The following is a 20,822-nucleotide window of genomic DNA, read 5'->3' as shown; positions in this document are numbered from 1 at the left end:
ATCACATTAGTAAGTCAACGGTAAGTTTCTAAGATTGATAACTAAATGCTGTGACATATGGAGGGTTAAGAATGCAGCCAGTGGCATAAACAAGGTAGTATCGCATATTTCCAAAATGGTTTTCAAATTGAGCACGAGCAAATAATTATGATCTGCGCTTCTGCGTTGCAGAATGGGACGTTGCAAAATGCGTCCGCTGGAGGAGTACACTTGTATCTCTTCTTTGACTTGCATCGTGATTGGACCACCAAAGCAGGCGGCAAACGTTCAATTTCAACAACACGTGATCAACTATCGAAGGACAGGAACGCTTAAAAATAATGATAGATAATCATATCTTGCGGCCGGACGAATGCTGCCGCTTAAATACACGGTTCGCTCTTAAAATTGCAGTAAAGGAATAAAAGCAACAGTATCATCATTGCTGTCGTTGATTTAGGTTATGTAACAGTACTTAGACTTTTTTTCTTCCCCTTCATATATGACGGAGTTGATGTTTGTACCACTCTCTTATCTCTTTGTTAGTCGCTGTGACGTTCAATCTTACGAAAACAATACGACGCGAAGAACATATTGAGATAATTCTAGTCAATTGGTATCATGTTTCGTAAAGTTTATTACTGTAAAAATTTGGTCAATGTCGCGTTTTTATCAACAGAAACAGCGACAGTGGTAAAGCAACAAACGTCGGTAAATATTAGGGTGAAAAAAAAAAAAAAAAAATACCTGCGATTAATCTCTAAAAATGTTTTGATTGATTTAATTCTTTGTTATTCCACTTTTTCAGATTCAAAAATTCAGGGAACGACTGAAGAACGACACAAGTCGCGGTATATTGACTGATACTTTTGGAAGACATCACACTTACCTCAGAATATCGTTAACTGAACGATGCAACTTGAGATGTAAGTCGAGGTGTTTACCTAATCTATTACCCAGTCCCAAATTGGAGACCTGTATTTAATTTCCACTTACATTTTTTAATGGTTTTACATATTTTTTTTTTACAGGCACATACTGCATGCCTGCCGAAGGTGTTTCATTGACAAAGAGAGACGGCATTTTAACTACCGACGAAATTGTTCACATTGCAAGTCTCTTTGTCAAGGAAGGTGTCCAAAAAATACGTCTTACTGGCGGCGAGCCTACAGTTCGTCAGGATTTAGTAGAAATAGTTGGTAAGATACCGAATCATACTAACTTCTGATATAATACATCGATGTTAGTGGTTAAAAGTTCATTTGAAATAAACAAGAATGTTGAATCATGATTTTACTCTTTTCACAGGTCGTCTGAAAGAGTTAGAAGGTTTGGAACAAGTAGCGATAACAACAAACGGGTTGACACTGACACGGCAGCTATCGACGCTCCAAAGAGCTGGTCTTGACGGACTCAACATTTCCTTGGACACTCTCAAAGAAGAACGTTTTGAAAAGTTCACTAGAAGAAAAGGGTGGCCTAGAGTCATGGCAGCTATTGACTTAGCCGTTCAGCTAGGATACGATCCAGTCAAAGTGAGATGAATTATTACTGCTAACAATGTGATAATTTTTTGAGTTTAGTTATCTATACCTGTGTGCGTCGTTTTTCTTGTTTTTCAATTTATAGATAAACTGTGTTATCATGAGGAATTACAACGACGATGAGCTGGTCGATTTTGTCACATTTACCAAGGACAGACCTATAGATGTACGCTTCATCGAATACATGCCGTTTTCAGGCAATAAATGGCAGCAGAATAAAATGGTTTCGTTTCAAGATATGAAGGAAATGATAAGAAAAGTGTACCCTGAGTTTAGAGCTCTTGAAAATGGTCCCAATGATACATCGAAGGTGAACGAGATGTGTTAAAAAACCTTTGATTATTCACTTTTAATTACTAGTCTTTCAAAATACGAAGTGAAGTAAAATACAACTTGAAATTTATTTAACATTCAAACTGGTGAACCAGAATTTGATATTTCACATTCGAAACACCTTTTTTTTATGATCATTAAACTTGAGCAAGTCATGTTTTCTGCACAGGCATACAAGGTACCCGGATTTGTGGGTCAAGTGGGTTTCATTACATCGATGAGTGAGCATTTTTGCAGCTCATGTAACCGATTACGCATCACTGCAGATGGCAACTTGAAAGTATGTCTATTTGAAGGAAAAGGCGAAGTTTCATTGAGAGATGCACTTAGGAGTGGAGCTTCTGAAGAATATTTGCGCGAAATTATAAGTGGGGCAGTATTGAGAAAAAAGAAACAACACGCAGGTGTGTTCACTTTAGAAAATATAGAAAATGCGAATTTAATCTGAACTCCCTTGGTATAATCACCGTTTATTTCACTCAGTACGAAAGGAAACCTGAAATTTTTTCTCTATTTCGCTCTCAGATTCTCGTAATACTAATCTAGCGATAACGGTCACGTTAATATCACTTGTGTTACAGGAATGTTCAATCTTTCCCAGATGGAGAATAGACCTATGATTCTGATCGGCGGTTAACGCGAGGCAAGTGAAATAGCTGGTCTCTACCCTATTTCCCACAAGAGACGTTATCGCTAAATTATAAACATGTTTAATAAACAATACAAAAATACCAAGCTACACACAACTAATCACAACATCATCAATTTTCACGGATTCATTTTTAAATCCACATATCAATTACAGATCACCTTGAAGAACACGTGTATTCGGAGAGGCATAATAATCGCAATTGGAGTTCAAAGTACAAGGGCAATATCCACGCAAGAGAAAGAAGCACAACAAAACTTTCTGCAATTCGACAGTTTTCCACACTGACTCACGTAGATACGAAAAGTGGAAAAGCCAGCATGGTGGATGTGGGTGAAAAACAAGTTAGCAATCGAATAGCCAAGGCTAAAGGATCAATTTGTGTGGGGAAAACTATTTGCAGATTAATAAAAGAGAATAGTTTGCAAAAGGGAGATGTTTTGACAGTCGCACAATTGGCAGGAATAATGGCGGCTAAACGCACTTCAGATTTGATACCTCTTTGTCATCCATTAGCTTTAAATTACGTTGATGTGCGCCTGACATTGAACGAGACGCTGAACGTAGTAGAAATTGAGTCGGAAGTACGATGTACAGGAAAAACGGGAGTTGAAATGGAAGCGTTAACGGCTGTTAGTGTAGCCGCACTAACGATATACGACATGTGCAAGTCTGTAACTCCCCGATATTCTATGGTTATATCTGATATTTGTCTGCTTTCAAAAACTGGAGGAAGTAAAGGCAATTTTAACAGATAAGATCTCGAAATCGATGGTTCAGATTGAAGTTTACAAACTGATCGAAGAAAATCCACATTCTCTGTATACTTGTTTATTATCATTGTTATTCCTTAGCTGCTGTTATTCTAAGGAGTACGATTAACTTACCTTAAATTAAAATTTAATTTACGAGTGCACTAATATTATCATCATCAAAGAATACAGTTATAAGTCAATTTATTTTTTCTGGACTGAAACAGGTATCGAATTATCGCAATTGCTTCACGCAAAATATAATCTACTTTCTGTAGTAATTTGGAAATGCATTTACGATATAGTAAAAATATGAACATAATGTTTTAAATTGAACTAGCTCTTGAGTATTACGAGGAAAACAAACGAATCAAATTGTTTTTGCTGGCAGAGATCAATATTGATTTGTTAATAAATAAAAAAAAAGATTTATTTAGTTGATAAAAATTCACGAAAATTGTTGTTGCATTATTTAAGCTGATACACACCTATACGTATATCATTGTCAAGTTATATATATTTTATATATTTTTATACTCCAATGTTATACTTTATATTGAAACGTTACTAGAAAATATAATATTATATATATATTTTAATAATGGCATACTAAATTTGTTTTGAAGTCACGAGCGTCTATCGTTTCATAATTATTTCAATACCTAGCTCCACACATTCTTCTCCCTCATTTTCTAGCCTGCTTGCAACACATTGAATGCAAGTTCTCTTGCCGGAGGAGACATAATGAATACTTACTTTTGGAATCTATTCCAGCGCAGTATCTGTCATCTTCTGCCTAATTTATCTCAAGTATTTTGCACAGATCAAGGTAATTTCCGTTTTGTAGGTTCCTCGTGCACTCGAACTTGAAGAGTCGAACGAGGTCCACACTTCCACACATTCCCAGCTTTATCCAGAATACTCGCACTGGCAGTCACTTGATATTGTCCGCCACCGCTTCCGCTTGTGCTGCCTCCACAAACAGCAGCTGCCGCCCCAGGACTTCCTAAAGAGAGTAGAAACTCACAGGCGAAGAAGTCACGGTGAGGTATCACTGTTTGCTGCAGTTCGTTCATATTCGTATCCTGTAAACAACAAGCAATATACAATCATCATCCCGATTTCACTAATCAGGTAAAATTTGGAGTAAACAAAATCGTACCTTTTGATCTATGTTGATTTTTGATGGAGGGGCAGTGGATATGGAAATGCAGACTGCAGCGACGGACCGAAACAGAGATGCACGTCTGCCGTGTCTCAGTACACCCTCAACTTTGAGGGCAAGCTGGCTCCCTTGAGGTAGAGAAACGGGCTCACCAAGAACACGAGGTTGTGGAGAAACGGAGAGCTTCACGCTGGTGGCCTGCAGTGCTTGGAAAAAGTAACGGGGCAACGGAAGCCTGACTTTACCCCCAGCCAGCAGCGTCACCTGCGCTATTAAACACCCGACTCTTACGTGACTAATCGCCCCTCCTTCTCCGTCGCCTTCTCTACCACAGCTCGGCGCCAATCTGTACACTTCTGTGCAACAGCGTGCCAGTTGTCTCATCTCAACGGATTCACCAAAATTGAATTCAGTTTCGTTAGGCTGACACATCGCTGCTCCGACGCCCCCACAGACTCGTTCTACGCTATTTGCCATCAAACGACACATTTCTTGCAAACTGTAGCGTTTTCATTGAGGAATTTTAACAAAAAAAACCCGATTGTTGAATCAGGCAGGATTGATAACCAATATCTTCTCTTACTTTTATTCCTTTTTCAAATTCAAGGACTACTTTTTGTTTTTCTTTTTTGACGAAAAGTTATATTTTTTAAAGCAATCGTCTTACGTGACTGTGAAACTTTATCCATTTTTGTAAGCGATGATTTACTGATTGCAAATGAATACTGAAATTTCATACACTTTCAAATAACTATAATAAATAGGATTTTTAAATCAGAAAGGTCATTGTTTTCACTTGCGTAAGCAAGATTTCCGGCTACTAGGCTTGTTAACGCGATTTTCATATAAAAAGGATACGCTCTGATGTTTGCTAATGATCCTGGATCAGCGTCAAAAGCAGATTGATAAAGCTTTTGGTAATTCTCTGCGCAATTCCTCAACTCTTTTGCAGACTTTCTCAGCTGGTTGAAGGGAAAAAATACGTTTCTTATTAGGCAAGATAAATTTTTTTTACCAAAAATAATGCGATTGATATTCACCTGTTGAGTAACACGTCCAAAACGTTGCAAGTCATCTCTAGTGGCTAAAACAACTGTGGCTGCAATTGCTGGTGGTGGAGCAGTACACAGAGACCTACGACCAACAGAGATATACTGAGTCAATATCTAAATTAATCCATGTTGGCAATAAATTACGTGTCACAAAATGCGTATTTGTCACAGCGTAAGATTTTGACAGAATGCAACATTGACCTGCAGGAATGTAGAAGCTGCACCATACACTGAAGAAATTCACATCGCAATTTTGAATACTCGCTAGCGAATTGTAGACTCCGTAATGGTGTGCTGGCTGCTTTAAGGGATGCACATGCGCTAGCATACCGGGCAATTGCTCCATTTAATCTTTCAACTGTGCCCAGTTTTTTCTTGACTCCGTCGCTCTCTTTTGGGTCGTCCCTGAATTATAGTAAGCCACAAACAGTCAGTTCCGTTGTAATTTAGAGAATAAACGAAAAAATGGAAATTTGTCAATTGTTAATTGATACTTACAACAGATGACTCTCTGCGCTGGTGACCAAGTAAAGACCGGACAGCCAAAAGTGTAACTGTTCAGAAGCGACGGTTTCCTTAAGGCTTTGAAATATTTTTGTAGACACACTATGGTGGCCGTACCTCGCAGCTCCACGAGCGATGCGGTATTTTGCCCATCCGTCAATGCTCACAACGACTTTCTCGATCGCTTTCAAACACTCTGCGTTCCACTCGTAACCACCTGCCACAGTTTGGAACAGTAGAGTGCACAGCATCACCTAACAAGCAAAAGATGTTCATTTCGAAATTCTAACAATGCTACTGCACTTAAGGGGAAATCTACGAGCAGAAATCCAAAAAAGTGGGTGAATTTGGGAATTTATTTGGAATTTGTTTTAATTAAGAGCATGTAGATTTGATTGATTTAAATTATTTTTTTTTAATTACAATCAAATGGAAGCATTGTTATTGATAATAACATCAACCATTTCGCTTAATGACATCTTTTGCAGTGCCGATAATATTGCAAAAACGGCTGATCCGATGTATCATAAATTTCGAGCCAGCATTCTTGGATAATTTATCCTTTTTGCCATAACTGTAAATTTCTTTTTTCCTTTGTTTAACAAAACGTCAACGTTTCGTAGTTGAAATTCGATTTTTCGTAGAAAATTTCAAACTTTTTTTGTAATCAACAAATAAATATGATGATTATAAAACAAGTTGGATCGTAACAGAGAGAATAAACTATCCAAGAATACTATCCCCAATTTTGAAGTAAATCGGTTCAGTCATTTCTGAGATATAGTCGCTAATTGTTCGTCGACACTGCAAAACATGTCACGGAGCATAATTTTTTACACTATCGTCAATAAAAATGCTTTCTATTACTTGATTTTAGTACAATAAATATTTAAATAAAGCTCGATCTACATATTTTTCAACAAAAAAAAACCTTAATTCAATTAAATCATTTTCAGCAGCTTACTCGTATACCCTCTCAATTAAAATATCCATACACCCGGAACTTTTCGCTACCTTTGTGTGAACGTGAGAAGTTTGTTCAAGCTTTAACAAAATGTCAGGAAGGAGCGGAAGCAACGCATTTTCACTCAAACTGCCTATAGCCCCCAATGCTTCGCACAGTGCCACAGTTTGACCCTTGTCTTGCCCTCCTTCAGTGTTAGCATTTATCAGAGTTGATCCAATGGCGTCAACGAATATGGGGCAATGTTTCGGATTAGCCTCACACAGCTTCACCGTTGATCGCAGGCATACTTTTAACTGGCGCAGATGACCCTCGTCCAACGCCAACAAAACGATCAGCGACTCAAGGCAAGACACCACGTCAGCATCTCCATACGCCGGCAAACCTTCTTCGTAACTAGTTGAATGTAAGATCGTTATTAATCACAGTTTAAGCATTTACGAGATTTCCTAATAGAGAGATAAAGTGTTTGTTTACCAGTAGCAAGCTACTCTAGCCAGGATTGTAACTGCTTTAACAGCAACGAGAAGATCAGGTGAGTAACATGCATTGACACACAGACAGAGTAGCGGGCTATCTTTCTCCATATTCGCGTCACAGGTTACCGCACTTTGACTAAGTACCTGTAATTTTTGAAAATTAGTTTTGAGCCTCACAATTGATTGCACTTGAACTTTTTTTGGAAATAACTTTCTTTGCAAATGTTCAAAAAATATGAAAAACATTACATCACCTCTATTACATCCAAAGTTCTAATTAGAAGACCAGAGTTAACAGTTCCATCTTGTAACAGTGTTGTTGTGCTATCTTTAACAGGAAATAAATATATCAGACTTATTGGCTAAACTTAAACCCATAGAATTTAGGATCTCCATAAATGTCAGTTTTAAAATTACATTACTTCTCATCTACATCCAGACTAATCCACACGTAAATCGAAGATAAAATTTACTGCCTTGTTTACTTCTTCATTTGCTCGATCATCTTTAATAATCCTGAATCACTTCTGTCACGAAATATAATTTGTAAAAATTTATCGAATAACATACCGATCAGACTTGTGAGTGCTCCCTGTGGCCAGAGATGCGCACCTCTCCTAGCCAAAGAGTGCAGAAGATCGAGAGCATGGCGTTTAATGAATGCTCTTGGGTCGTCGTGTAAGTAGCGTAATAGCAACGCAACTTGTTCTGGGACGTCTACTAAAGTGGCAGACGCCAGCGTGGTCAAGGCGCTTAATGTTACCCTTACAAATTCCACCGCTGGGTAACTTCCCAGTAATTCCATGCACAAGTCATTTACCTGTGTGTCAATGAAAACAGAGGAAATAAACGATTATCGGACAAAATATTTTGGATACAAAATTTTGCCCATTAACTATTCTGATGTGAAAACAAGAATGATGTAAGATTATTAGTACCATCGAAGCGGTTGACGTATCGTGATGCATGTATTGCAAAATTGGTATCAACTGTAACTTCATTGTAGCAGGAGTAGCTTGTCCTCTAATCATGTCCGATATCTTACTGCACATTGAAACTGCAAAGAGCTTCGATTGGGCGGCAAACATCTGGGCAGCATAAATTGCAGCTTCAACTTCGACGGAGTCGTGAGAATCGAGCGATCTTCTTATACTGTGATGCACCTTGACAGAATTGACAATAAATTATTTATTTATTTAGATCAACGAGCATTAAATGTCTTTTAAGAAAGATAGAATATACAAAATATTAAGATAGGTGAGGCATTTACAAGGAAACTTAGATAAGGAATAATAAGTAAAGGTCGCTAACTTTAACAAACATTTAAACGTAGTATTATCAAAGTAATTATGATATCGTAAAATAGATGAAAATAAAAAGTTTACAGATTTTGGTTTAAATTTAGGACTAATAGGTAACATTTTGGCTATCAAAAAATCTTTAAGGCTTCACACAAAACGTTTTTTCCACTATTTTAATTGAATTAAATTTAATAAGGTAATGTTTAATTTTCTCTACTCTTTGTTATAAATAACTCTACGTAATTGGACATGCATATTAAAATTTGTTGTATGTTTTTACATTTTTTATAGCACAATTTTTTATACTTTAATGGAAGTCATACTCATGTATAATAGATAAGTGAATGAATGACAGTTGCATAATTACCTGTTGTCTTTCTGGTATGATCCCGGCAACACTGCCTAAGGTACGCAGAGTAAGCGCTCTTGCAACTGGATCGTTGGAATGAATAACGCTAAAAATTCGTCTGACAAATTCATCAACATTAAGAATTTTGTCCAAGTGTTTTTCACTTTGTTGGCAAACCCTCAATACCCAGACGCGCAGAAAGTTGCTGCCTATCCGAAAGACGTCAGCCAACTTGAGCAGCGAAGAGTTTATCAGGATTGGAAAAGGATATTTTTCGAATAGGCGGGGAAATCGTACGATAGCTTCGCACTGCTCCCCTATCTTGTTCGACCGAAGACCTAAAACATTAAAACTTTGTCACAGGATGGTCAGATTTCCCGAATAGTTTAGAAATTTGAATTTTTAATATTCCAGTCATTCGGCCCGTTAAAGGGTTAAGATTTTTTCATCTGTAAACACAAGCTGTTACTCTTATCACTATCAAGTGTTCGACAATTTATTACTGACTTGTTTGAAAATTTCAATCAACTTTAGCATTAAATTTGGATGCTATAGAGTTTTATCTATGTTGAATAAAAATTCTGATACGAATTGTTCTGTAATAACACCGAATATTTGTTTGAAAATCAAAAATGCATAAGCTAACCTCAAATTCAATAACACGTCACATCCCGGCGAAGATTCTAACATTTTTGAGCATTCGAGTAGTCCTACAGGAAGTAAGATTGAGGAGAATATTAAGACTACGAAGATGCTGCAAATTTAGTTAATCTTCTGCCTTACCATCGAAATTCAACGTGGTAGCTTTGACATTCAAAGTAGTTAACCTACAATTTTGATTTTGCAATTACCTTTATCCAGCTCGATTAGAGCTGAATTTGCATCTTGCTCCGGCTCTCCTAAACCTGTATCGTTGAATGCATTCATCCTCATGCCGATCATCTTACAAAATGATGTATTTTATTTCAGTCTTATAGAAATTGAAAACGTTTGCTCTTTTCCGGCACTATCCAAATATGTTTACTTCTGCAGTAATCTGCAGTGAGTACAAAATATAATTACTACCCGTAAGATCCCTAGGCAATTTTCAGTTTATCGATATGGCTCGAAGTTTGAATCTCCAGAAGAAGTGATATCTCCATATAGTGTAAATATTATGTTTGCCATTATCTAACGATCCTAATTAACTAATTGCTTTTCGATATTCCGTTTTCAAAGAAACAATTCAACCGAATTTAAATGTTCGCTGATAACGAAATAAAATTATTCTTTTCAAATGGCTGCAGGGCTGTCTCACTGGTGCCTGGCAGAGAGAATCCTGAGAGAGCCCACCGTTCACGTTTTTTGTGTTCTCTATTTTGTAGCGCTATCAGTCACGAAATAGGTATTTGGAACAAATCTTCGAGGTGCATGTTCAGTAATCGAATGTCGGTAAGCGATTAGCATTCTACCGTATTTAGAATCACGGGGGCCGTAAATGTTTGTAAATTGTTCAGTTTCGTCCGTTTCGTCTACGACCGGGTATCAGGGTGTTCTATATCTTATGCTGACAACGGCAGAGTTCAGTCCACGGCAGAGTATTGGTCACCTACTGACACATGCGTACCGACCGAGCACCGTGGAAATTAGTCCTAAAAATGAATTTCTCATAGAGGGCGCTATGATATCAGGGACACGAAAAATGCTAGTGTAGGCTATCTCAGGCTCCTCGCTGCAGCTGGCTTTGAAGAAAATGGGGGAAAGCAACTAGTTATAACATGTCAAAAACTAGTATGGCGGCGATGTTAAAGGTTAGTTGTCATTAAATAACCGCAAATAATAGGTAAACGGTGAAGGGATTTTGCTAATGACGGAGAAAATATCAATCACCAACAACTGAGTAGACCCAAATTTTGGGCGAACGAATTCCCATGATACTCGAGCTATTCGACTGAAAATGACTCATCTGGCATTGAAAATCAAATTCGATCACTGAACAAACCGCCGATATTGAGTGAATTGCGACTAAGCTGATACTATTCATCACGAAATATTCAAAATTTCTCACCTGCGTGCCTACTGATCTCGTTTTTCATCGTCTATTTATGCAGGACCGGAATCAGTTTAGCTTCGCAGGAAAATGGCCATGCATGCGCCCGGTAATATTGAAATTACTGAAACAAGAAGCTGTTACACAAGGGGAATGGCAGGATCTATTTTATTCAGTTCACTTGGTCTGCCTATGGGACGACAAAGGTCCTCCCAAATTAAGGGACACTCTCAAAGTGGACATAATGGATTTCATACAACAAGCACAGCAGGTAATCAATGTTGTAATTAGCATTTTCCCTCTCGGAATCTGCGAGCGACTCGCTTCCAATTTATGTATGTTATAATCCTTGCCTTACGTTGATTCAGAGAGTATTGGCACATCAGGAAGAGCAGGCGTTGCTTAAAGCCTACATAACTGAGTGGCGCAAATTTTTTACCCAATGTAATTATTTGCCAACACCGTTTAGGCAACTGGAGACTTCGCTTGCTGGAAAGACTAGTACACAGAAAAGGAATCAAGCGGAGGAAAGTATAGTTAGAAAGGTAATACTCATTCCTTATTTTTGATGGCTTTCTGCTGCTAGATTTATTAATCAAGTCAATATTTATTTCTGAGCAATAGTTGATGCTGGACAGTTGGAACCAGAGTATATTTGGAGACATAAAACAAAGGCTACAGGATTCAGCCATGAAGCTGGTGCGGGCGGAAAGAAATGGGGAGGCGTTTGATTCGCAGTTGGTCATTGGTGTTAGAGAATCTTATGGTGAGGCCTATGCAAGTGAAAGAAGAGTTTTCAGTAAAAACGAATGGGAATTAAAAAGAAAATTTCACAATTAATTCAATCAAAGACATTATTGATTCAACAATAGTTATTGTAAGAATAATATTGTCTCAAACAAAACTTGAACTATAATCTGAAGTGGAAAACTTGATGTTGAACGTTTTATAGGATGTCTTGTTAAAATAAATCCTGACTTATATTTCAGGAAATTAAAAGTAAAGTTGAAGATTAATTGTTAATTTCACTTTTATCTCTTACAGTTAATCTGTGTTCAAATACAATGGACAAGCTGCAAATATACAGAGATAATTTTGAGGCATCCTACATAAAAGCCACAGAAGAATTTTACAAAATAAAAGCTCCTGAGCAACTTTCTCTGCATGGAGTAGAGACTTACATGCGATATGCAGAGGTAAAGTTGAGAGAAGAAGAATTGAGAGCTCAAAAATATTTGGAGCCAAATAGTGCAAGTGTACAGTTGTTGACGGATTGCTGTGTTTCTGTACTTGTCGCTACCTTCAAGTCAGCCATTCTTGCCGAATGTCCTCGCATGATTCAGCATCATGAAACAGAAAGTAATTTGAGAAAGAGACTAATAATCTTAGACAATATAAACTTTGCTAACATTAAATACATTACAAATTTTTCACACAATTTTTATTTACAGAGCTCAGACTCATGCTCAAGTTGATGGATCGCGTACCAGATGGAGTGAGTCCAATGTTAAAAGACCTGGAAGATCACATAGCGAGTGCCGGTCTTGCCGATATGATGGCAGCAGTCGATGTGATAACCCAAGACTCTGAGAAATATGTAGAAAGATTGTTGGATCTCTTTAGACGATTTTCTACTCTGGTTAAGGAGGCTTTTGACGACGATCCACGATTCCTCACAGCCAGAGACAAGGCATATAAATTAGTTGTCAATGATTCAACTGTATTCAGACTTGAATTGCCTGTTAGACAAGGTACTGGTGTAACTGCTCCAGTCGTCCCAACTAAACCTGTAAACAGCAATAATGGACAGCCAGAATCCAAGTGTCCTGAACTACTGGCAAATTACTGCGATATGTTGCTCAGAAAAACACCGTTAAGTAAGAAACTTACTTCGGATGAAATCGAGAGCAAACTTCGGGACGTGGTGAGCTCAGTTGTGATTCATATATTTCCAGGGGATGTTTAAGTGCTATTGGTCAAGTGCTTTGCGATCATTGAAGTGAAATGTAAACATCACAATATTCAAATTTTATTCTAGCTGCTCGTGCTAAAGTACGTTCAAAACAAAGACGTATTCATGAGATACCATAAGGCTCACCTCACTCGGAGATTGATTCTGGATACTTCAGCAGATTCTGAGAAGGAAGAAAATATGGTGGAGTGGTTACGAGAAGTCGGCATGCCTGCGGACTATGTAAATAAATTAGCACGCATGTTCCAAGACGTCAAAATTTCCCAAGATCTCAATCAACAATTCAAAGAACAGTGCCGCGCTACCATTGCCGACAGCATTAATATAAAGGTGAAGCAAATCAAGTTGTTTTTTTTTTTTATTATTTTAGGAGTCGTACTTTCGTTTCTCCACTATTCACCTTGTTCACTGTCTTACATTATACAAAATATATTTATCAATTATTTATATGCATTTTGCAATAGATATTGAATGCTGGCGCATGGGCAAGAGGCAGCGAGCGTGTCACTGTCAGTTTACCCCTTCAATTAGAAGATTACATCCCCGAAGTTGAAGAGTTTTACAAAAAGAAGCACAGTGGCCGTAAACTGCAATGGTATCATCACATGTCAAATGGAACGGTAAATGCATTTTCATTTATAAGAAGTTGATTTAAAAACTTTTCTTAGCACTATGTGCGAATTACAATCCGGTTTGTAGTCTAAGTAAACATCAATACTGCACAATCTCAAGGATTCAAACAGGCAATAACATAAAATGAGTTTACAGATAACGTTTTGCAATAAAATGGGGCGATTTGATGTTGACGTGACAACATTTCAAATGGCTGTTCTATTTGCTTGGAATCAACGACCTTTCGAAAAGATTTCATACGAAAATCTTCGATTAGCAACCGAGTTACCAGATACAGAATTAAGGCGTACACTGTGGTCGTTGTGCGCTTTTCCTAAACTTAGACGTCAACTCCTTCTAGTCGAACCTAGCACTTACAGCCCGAAAGAATTCGCGCATGACACTCGTTTCTGGGTGAATCACGAGTTTGCTATTGTGTGAGTAAAAATAAATGAGTGAAATCTCCGAAGAATCAGACGGAAATAATGTGTACTTATTCCTAATCGAAATAAATTATCATTTGTTAGAAAAAATGGGAAGTTGCAGAAGAGGGGGAAGATCAATTTGATTGGTCGGTTACAACTGTCAACCGAACGAAGCAAAGAAGAGGACAACCAATCTATCGTACAGCTAAGGATATTGCGAGTACAGGTATGATTTTTCTAATGTCGAACAAAATAGAGAGTGAAAAGAACATTTCGATGTTTAGATTGTTCTCGAATTAATTCGTTTTAATATTTTACAGGAAGCTATCATTAAAATTTTGAAAATGCGAAAGACGATAAATAACGCCCAATTGCAGACGGAATTGGTCGATATATTGAAAAATATGTTCCTGCCGAGTAAAAAGATGATCAAAGAACAAATTGAGTGGCTAATAGAGCACAAATACATTCGGAGGCATGAGGATGACATCAATACTTTTGTCTACATGGCGTAACCAATAACCAACACATGTGCAAACAGAATTTTTTAAGTATTCAGTACTATATTTTTATATAAAGTTCAGTTTTCCTCGGTTAGATGTGTATGCTGACGAATATAACCATGAGATATGACTATGGTCCGTGTATCTGGAAGTAAATAATCAACTGATTAGAAAAGAGTCACGTACCATAGCAGTCCAGTTAACGTATCGTAGAATCAAATTAAACACTGTAATGTATCTAGTGGTATAATCGTTGCATACGTATCAGATTTAGGTAAGCGTCAAGTCAACGAATGAATTTTTTTCTTTTTCCCCGTTTGACTTCGTCAACGTATCGACAGCACTAGTAATTACTTATACAGAACGGAGGTTGACGGTAATCTCAGTTTTACTGTTTAAACTAAAATATTCGGACTAATTTCTAAGAACTGTTTGTTCTACGATCGACCGGGCTATTATATTTGTATAGTGTATATAAGGACATTATATTTGCTAGCCGGTTAAAGTCTCAGCGACGAACGTATTGTTGTCAAATCCGAGTATCCACCTATTTTTTCTCCTATTTTCATATCTAAGTATAGGTATGTATATTGTCAGCGACATAATGACGTACAACGCTATCCAAGTTCCACCGATTTTTATTTCTTTTTTCCTTTTTTTCTTCTTCTTTTTTACTGGAAGGTGGAATATAAAATACGATGTTAATGGTATTTTAGAGAAAATCTTTGAGTTTCATGCGTGTAAACTAGTGACGAAGAAAAAATGTATTCTACGTAAGCTGCATCGATTCAAATCTGCATATTGTATAAAGCCTTGGTAATATTTTAAAAAATTATACCAGATTGTAAAATATAGAACTTGTGATTCCCCATGAATTGGAAGCGAAAAAAAAATGGCATTTTTCAAGACAAACTTGTGGCATGTATAACGTGGTAAATGATATTACATTTACCAAATCTTTACTCATTGAGCATACTATTGTTTGACATATCAAATGAAAATAAAAATTGCAATTCATGATAATAAAGAAAGTCCTACTTCCGTTTGAATAATAAATCGCTTCAAAACATACACAAGCACTTCTTGTAAATTCGTTCCAATCTGTGACAAAAAGGATTCATTTAACTGAAAGTAAGACTGTATGAAAATTAATAATTCCCCGAACCATATGGACTATCTCTTCAAATATAAATTGACAGGTTGACGATAGATTTTACTATGCAACTATCTTATATGTATGTCATTCGGCTCAATTGCAATTCTTACATTGTTTAGAAAAGAAAAAAAAAAAAAAAGAAAATGATTTGACACACATTTATCGCCCTTTATTATGAATATGATTTAATTATCAATATTTCGCGCAAAATTTTTTATGCATATTTCGTATTGAAATATACAATCTTTTTACAGGAACTATAAAATTTCTTTTCTCCATCACGATATTAATTGCGTAGCTTACAATCGTGTTCAGATATACATATGTGAGTAAAAATAATTTTTATTTTTTATGTCAGCTCTAATTTCCAGCAGATATTAGCAGAGTTTATTTTTATCATTTATTTCATCAACAGTCAACTGTTCTAATTGCCTATTAAATACATAGTTCGATGACTGATTTCCTAACGAGTAAGCTTTTTAATATTATAGATATATTATCTGAGACCGATTTATAAATGCGGTACATATTTCTTTGTAACTATAAAATAATACAAACACAGCTGGCGGTAATCGAGAGAAAAATCTTTGTTTTTATGAACTTTATTTTCACGAATTCAATCTTAAACATTAAGAGGCCGTGTTTAGATTAATTTTTTTTCTTTTTCTTTTTTCTTTTCAACAACAATCCGTCTGAATGGATCCCTAAATATTTTAAATACAACTTAATGCATAATTGATCTTAAGTAATAACTATATGCAGAAAAAGTGACGTAATATATCAAGTATTTTAAAAGAAACGTGTTCAGTTTGATATATCATTGTATAATGATAAGCAAATGTTAAAACGAATTAATGGAAGGAACGTGTATAGAGTTGGTAAAAAAAAAATTCGACAATCAAAGATCAGATTGCTAATATAGATTTAATGAGTGTATAGGTATAGCGTAATTTGGAATTCTGTCGAATACAATATTTGAATCTCTTTTTTTTCAAGAGAAATGATTTCCACTTCTATCGCTTTATCTAAAACAAAAACATTTTCGCTAACGATACCGTGAACTTTTGCGAAATTGATTGTTTCAAACTGAACAAGTTTTTTTCGTTTCACCTGATATGTATCATGTAGATAATTGTATATATATACAATAGATTTAAAACATACAAGAAGACATTCACACACTCATTTCAACATCAAAATGCAACATCTCCAAAGTTACATTGAATACGAGGAGAAGCCACTTGGCTGTTTAAATTTTTTCGTCTATTCTCTTTGTAACTCAAGTTACAAATACCTCATAAACAAGCTCGATTTGATGACTCAACCACCGTAGTGGTGCACTTTATTAGGACAGGTATATAGACCGGAAATTCCCAATTTCTCAGCAATATAATTTGGTTTCTCACTTTGCCTTTTGAGCTGTTATCCATTTATCCAAGAAAAAGCATAGTTGAAATAGACCTAATCGGTTTCATCCACCCGCCTCTAGAGTTTTCTTATATTGGAATTACTATCCAGATTAATGACACAAAATATTTTTGAAAATTTTTTTTGTAATACCTAACTGTGAGATTTAAACACGTAGTAAGACCTGGCCTAGCTTTGCGGAACTGTTCTAAGTATGTACCTAGTAATACATATGAATTTTCTCCGAACGTTGTAATCAACGTTTAATAATTGAAATCTTCCGACTAATAATGATTATTAGAATTTCAATAGTCAACACTGAAATATAGAAAAATTTTTCGGCTTCGCGTAGCTTTTACACATTAACAAAAATAATGTTAATCGTAACAACGAATGTCATCACTGTTAATGACGTCGAGACAATTAACGATTATTATTAAAGGATTTCGGGGCGGGGGGGCAATGCAATGCTAAGCCATATTTTGTCATGGTGCTAGCTAGAACCAGTAATTTACCGTACCCTAAGTTACATGCAACTTTCGAATGATCATCCAAGTTAACTATGTTTTCGCGAAATTCGAACAGACAAAAGATCAATATTTCAGTATTTTAGATATTTCAATTCTTCCCAACCGGAAATGGAAGGAATATACTTAAAGAAATCGACAAAATACGTGCTTTCGTAACGAACAAGAAAAAAAATTTAGCATTATTATACAAATTAAATTTATGCATAATATCAATTTTCTTTAACGAGAAAGTCCTATTTTACATTACTCAAGATTTATAATAAATACTCAATGAACGACCTCATGGCAACGCATGTTTGGTGCACCATTTGAAAATTGCGATAAATAACAATTTTAAATTACCTATTTTTTCTCTTTATTTACAGATTTGTTAAAGCTTTTATTGTAAACACCATATATTATCTGTTGCAAAACATGACTTCGCTATGCGATAATTTATGATTATGAATTATCTTCTCGCCGTTTGGATGGAGTAAGCAATTCAATATCGTCTAGTGGACGATCAATAAAAATAAGAAATAAAAGTTTTACGGAAAGTTAATACTCTGGACAACGTGTGTGCTGTATACGAGGACCACTTTTCATAGGATTCGTTGTCTCACAGACGTGGACAACTATACCAGGTTGACCAGATCCGCCTGGATGGAGTTCGTGGGTCGCACCTGAAACAAATACGTTGATAAACTCAAGCCAATATAAAACATTTTATGCTGAGTAAGGAACAAAGATACTTTTCATTGTAAAGCGTAAGTAAATCTGAGACCTGGTGATAGGTTGGCAATTGCTGCGAGTAAATCATGGTTCACGAGCGGCTCGCCTTCTTCCCGAGGCTCCCAACCAACTGGCGGTGATGCCGGAGGTGAAATTAGGAACTGTTTAGTTGGTGCTGGCGGGTGGAGATGCTGATCTTCCATATCTAAAATCGAGTCATTAATTCATTATTTGCAAAAGAGTTATCAGGTTTTAGAAGTCCTAACAACTCGATTTCTGGTCAAAATAGAAGCTAAAGTAAAAATTAGTTACTAAGCAAAAGACTGAATTGATAACAACTTCATCAGTAATATTGGATTTAATGATTTTTAAAATTTTCAAACACTCTTTATCCAATAATTACTTGTAAAATGAGGAAGTGGACAAAATGTTGTTTCATAAATAGACAGAGAATGTTGCATAAATATTACAGGCTAAGTGACAGAGCAGTTACAAATATTCTGAGACTCAAGTTTTAGTCATTAAATTTGAAAAATAAACATGTTTTTTCTCTTTACTAAATGGTCTCTGTGTTAAATAAAACTTTTCTGTTATGAACCTTGTGCATAACAAATATCGCTGCAGGTGAGAAGGCATAGAAAAATGTTGGAAAAAAGGTTAAATATTTGATGGCACAAGGAAAATCTTTTCCAAATACAGAAGTGTTTTCTCGGAATTGAAAAACTTGATTTCTAAATTGGTCGATGTGCTTGGGCTGCTTCCTTGCTACTTCAAAAACTTTATGCAAAGAAACTCATGAATACGTCAAGCAGGATTACTGCATACTCAATTGGTTTAGGTACTAAAAGCTGTAACGTTTCTAATTTCAACCTTGTTAGTAAATTGGTTTAAAAACTTTTTGAAGCTTATACCAAAATGCATAACGTGTTCAAGCAAAATTTGTCAAATATTACTGGGCGATTGAAATTCTGGGTAAATCACATCAATAAGAAATGAGTGGATAATATTAGGAACTGTGAACCTATTGGCGTGACAGGTTGAGCAAAGTAGCAGTTGATATCCGTCTCTCCATAACGTGTTTGGTGCAGCTGTATCCTGGCATGAGCAGCGGCGCTGGGCGAACTGTAGTTGACCCTCATTCGTCTGAAAGATCTGAAGTACTGAAAAGTGGCGTTTTCTCCGAACTGTTTGAACAGTGTTTCTATGCCACTCTGTGAATAAGAAAGACAGATTTAAGTTGAGAAAACTTGAGCGATAGATCCTTGGATTTTGAAGATTTTTATCAAAGAATAGTCACCATTATCTGAGGATCTTTGAAAACTCTGGGGTCTACATTGGTGACAATTACTGAAGTTGGGAGATCTTCGTCTCTGACTAATTCGTCTATCGTTCTCATGTTCGCGTCTCCGCGATCCTGGTCAGCTTCCAATTCTAGTTCAAGCTGTTGGTAATTGGGATGCAAGTTTGGCAGGCCGTCGACCTCGTTAATTATTATATTCTCCGTATTCTCCGAGGACCCATGCTCACTATCGAGGTTCGCCTCTCGTTTATCCTCCATTTTTACCCCCTGGAGTAGAACTGTGAATGAAGAAAAGTAATCGTGACAAAAGGGGATACATCTGTACAATGTGGTACAAAATTTTCTTACGGATTCCACGCCAGTTATTTTCCAAGTGGCAAAGATTACCACCGACACAGACGAGAGGCTAGTTAGCTTGAATTTTACAGTGGCATTTTATCTATAATCTTTCATATATATAAAAGAATTCAGGTCGTAACGACAAAATTTTCAACCAGGGAATTGAACGGATGGAGAGTAAATTGAAAGAAGCTAACTGGGAAATTTTGCCCTGATTTCACGGCGACGAAACGCGGGGATGACAGATGAAAACACATTCAATGATGATTACGAGTAGAATTATTGTTGTTGCATGCGGGCTGTTTTACGATTGTTTTCGAATTTTACGAGGCGAATTATCGGGGCGATAACATCGTCGTCAATTGGTATCGATCACGATTCAAAAGATTGTTGTTAATTATCATTGTGTACAAAGAATAGTCGGATATAATTCATTTCCCTGTAATTTACCTGTCTTCAGACGTTGTGTCCGCGTAACGAATGCAGTTTCAGTCCGACTTCTCTTCTCTTTCGAGAAGAAATCACACAACAATCTGTCAATTCGTCCGAGCGAACTGCCGACCGTCTGCTAATTAACACACTGCTCGTGTTTACACGGCTGTACGAACCTCCTATTCGATTATTTCAGGACGCCTTGCCCTTTCAAATTTGTCAATGTATTTATATTATTTTTATTGTTGTTGAATCTAGACCGATCAGCGGTAGATTACCCATTGAGCCTACAGACACGAAGGTAGCATCCTAATGTTGCATGCCAGAGTCCAGGG

General features: G+C 36.5%; 4 protein-coding genes across 5 annotated transcripts; 2 read left to right on the top strand and 2 right to left on the bottom strand.

Annotated features, from left to right (window-relative positions):
- Positions 1-248: 248 nt before the first annotated feature.
- Positions 249-3,890, top strand: LOC124308760 (molybdenum cofactor biosynthesis protein 1). Of its 2 annotated transcripts, XM_046771777.1 has the most exons (8): positions 249-690; positions 788-905; positions 1,011-1,178; positions 1,288-1,514; positions 1,609-1,833; positions 2,026-2,260; positions 2,438-2,499; positions 2,662-2,795. In XM_046771777.1, exons 1-7 carry the CDS (start codon positions 601-603, stop codon positions 2,491-2,493), a joined length of 1,119 nt encoding a protein of 372 aa, XP_046627733.1. In that variant the 5' UTR covers positions 249-600; the 3' UTR covers positions 2,494-2,499; positions 2,662-2,795. The 2 variants fall into 2 exon arrangements, with proteins under 2 accessions (XP_046627733.1, XP_046627732.1); XM_046771776.1 differs by lacking the exon at positions 2,438-2,499 and having other exon boundaries at positions 252-690; positions 2,662-3,890.
- Positions 3,863-10,088, bottom strand: LOC124308759 (integrator complex subunit 7). Its single transcript, XM_046771775.1, has 13 exons — positions 9,923-10,088; positions 9,090-9,409; positions 8,360-8,584; positions 7,992-8,241; positions 7,676-7,749; positions 7,420-7,565; positions 6,993-7,338; positions 5,973-6,232; positions 5,676-5,879; positions 5,463-5,556; positions 5,281-5,384; positions 4,420-4,921; positions 3,863-4,342 (listed from the first exon to the last, which is right to left on the bottom strand). The coding sequence occupies exons 1-13, from the start codon at positions 10,011-10,013 to the stop codon at positions 4,082-4,084; spliced, it is 2,877 nt and encodes a 958-aa protein (XP_046627731.1). The 5' UTR covers positions 10,014-10,088; the 3' UTR covers positions 3,863-4,081.
- Positions 10,089-10,767: 679 nt separating this feature from the next.
- LOC124308649 (cullin-5) lies at positions 10,768-15,683 on the top strand. The gene is made up of 11 exons (XM_046771536.1): positions 10,768-10,861; positions 11,162-11,371; positions 11,469-11,645; positions 11,725-11,866; positions 12,145-12,459; positions 12,552-13,024; positions 13,139-13,402; positions 13,537-13,692; positions 13,841-14,121; positions 14,212-14,335; positions 14,430-15,683. The coding sequence occupies exons 1-11, from the start codon at positions 10,829-10,831 to the stop codon at positions 14,622-14,624; spliced, it is 2,370 nt and encodes a 789-aa protein (XP_046627492.1). The 5' UTR covers positions 10,768-10,828; the 3' UTR covers positions 14,625-15,683.
- Positions 15,274-20,767, bottom strand: LOC124308650 (protein sarah). Its single transcript, XM_046771537.1, has 5 exons — positions 20,506-20,767; positions 19,714-19,994; positions 19,438-19,627; positions 18,469-18,621; positions 15,274-18,367 (listed from the first exon to the last, which is right to left on the bottom strand). The coding sequence occupies exons 2-5, from the start codon at positions 19,972-19,974 to the stop codon at positions 18,243-18,245; spliced, it is 729 nt and encodes a 242-aa protein (XP_046627493.1). The 5' UTR covers positions 19,975-19,994; positions 20,506-20,767; the 3' UTR covers positions 15,274-18,242.
- Between the last annotated feature and the right edge of the window lie 55 nt (positions 20,768-20,822).

This window comes from Neodiprion virginianus, chromosome 7, assembly GCF_021901495.1.
Source record: "Neodiprion virginianus isolate iyNeoVirg1 chromosome 7, iyNeoVirg1.1, whole genome shotgun sequence".
Lineage (NCBI taxonomy): Eukaryota > Metazoa > Arthropoda > Insecta > Hymenoptera > Diprionidae > Neodiprion > Neodiprion virginianus.
Note: the sequence above shows the minus strand (reverse complement) of the source record. Positions and strands in the feature narration are given on the sequence as shown.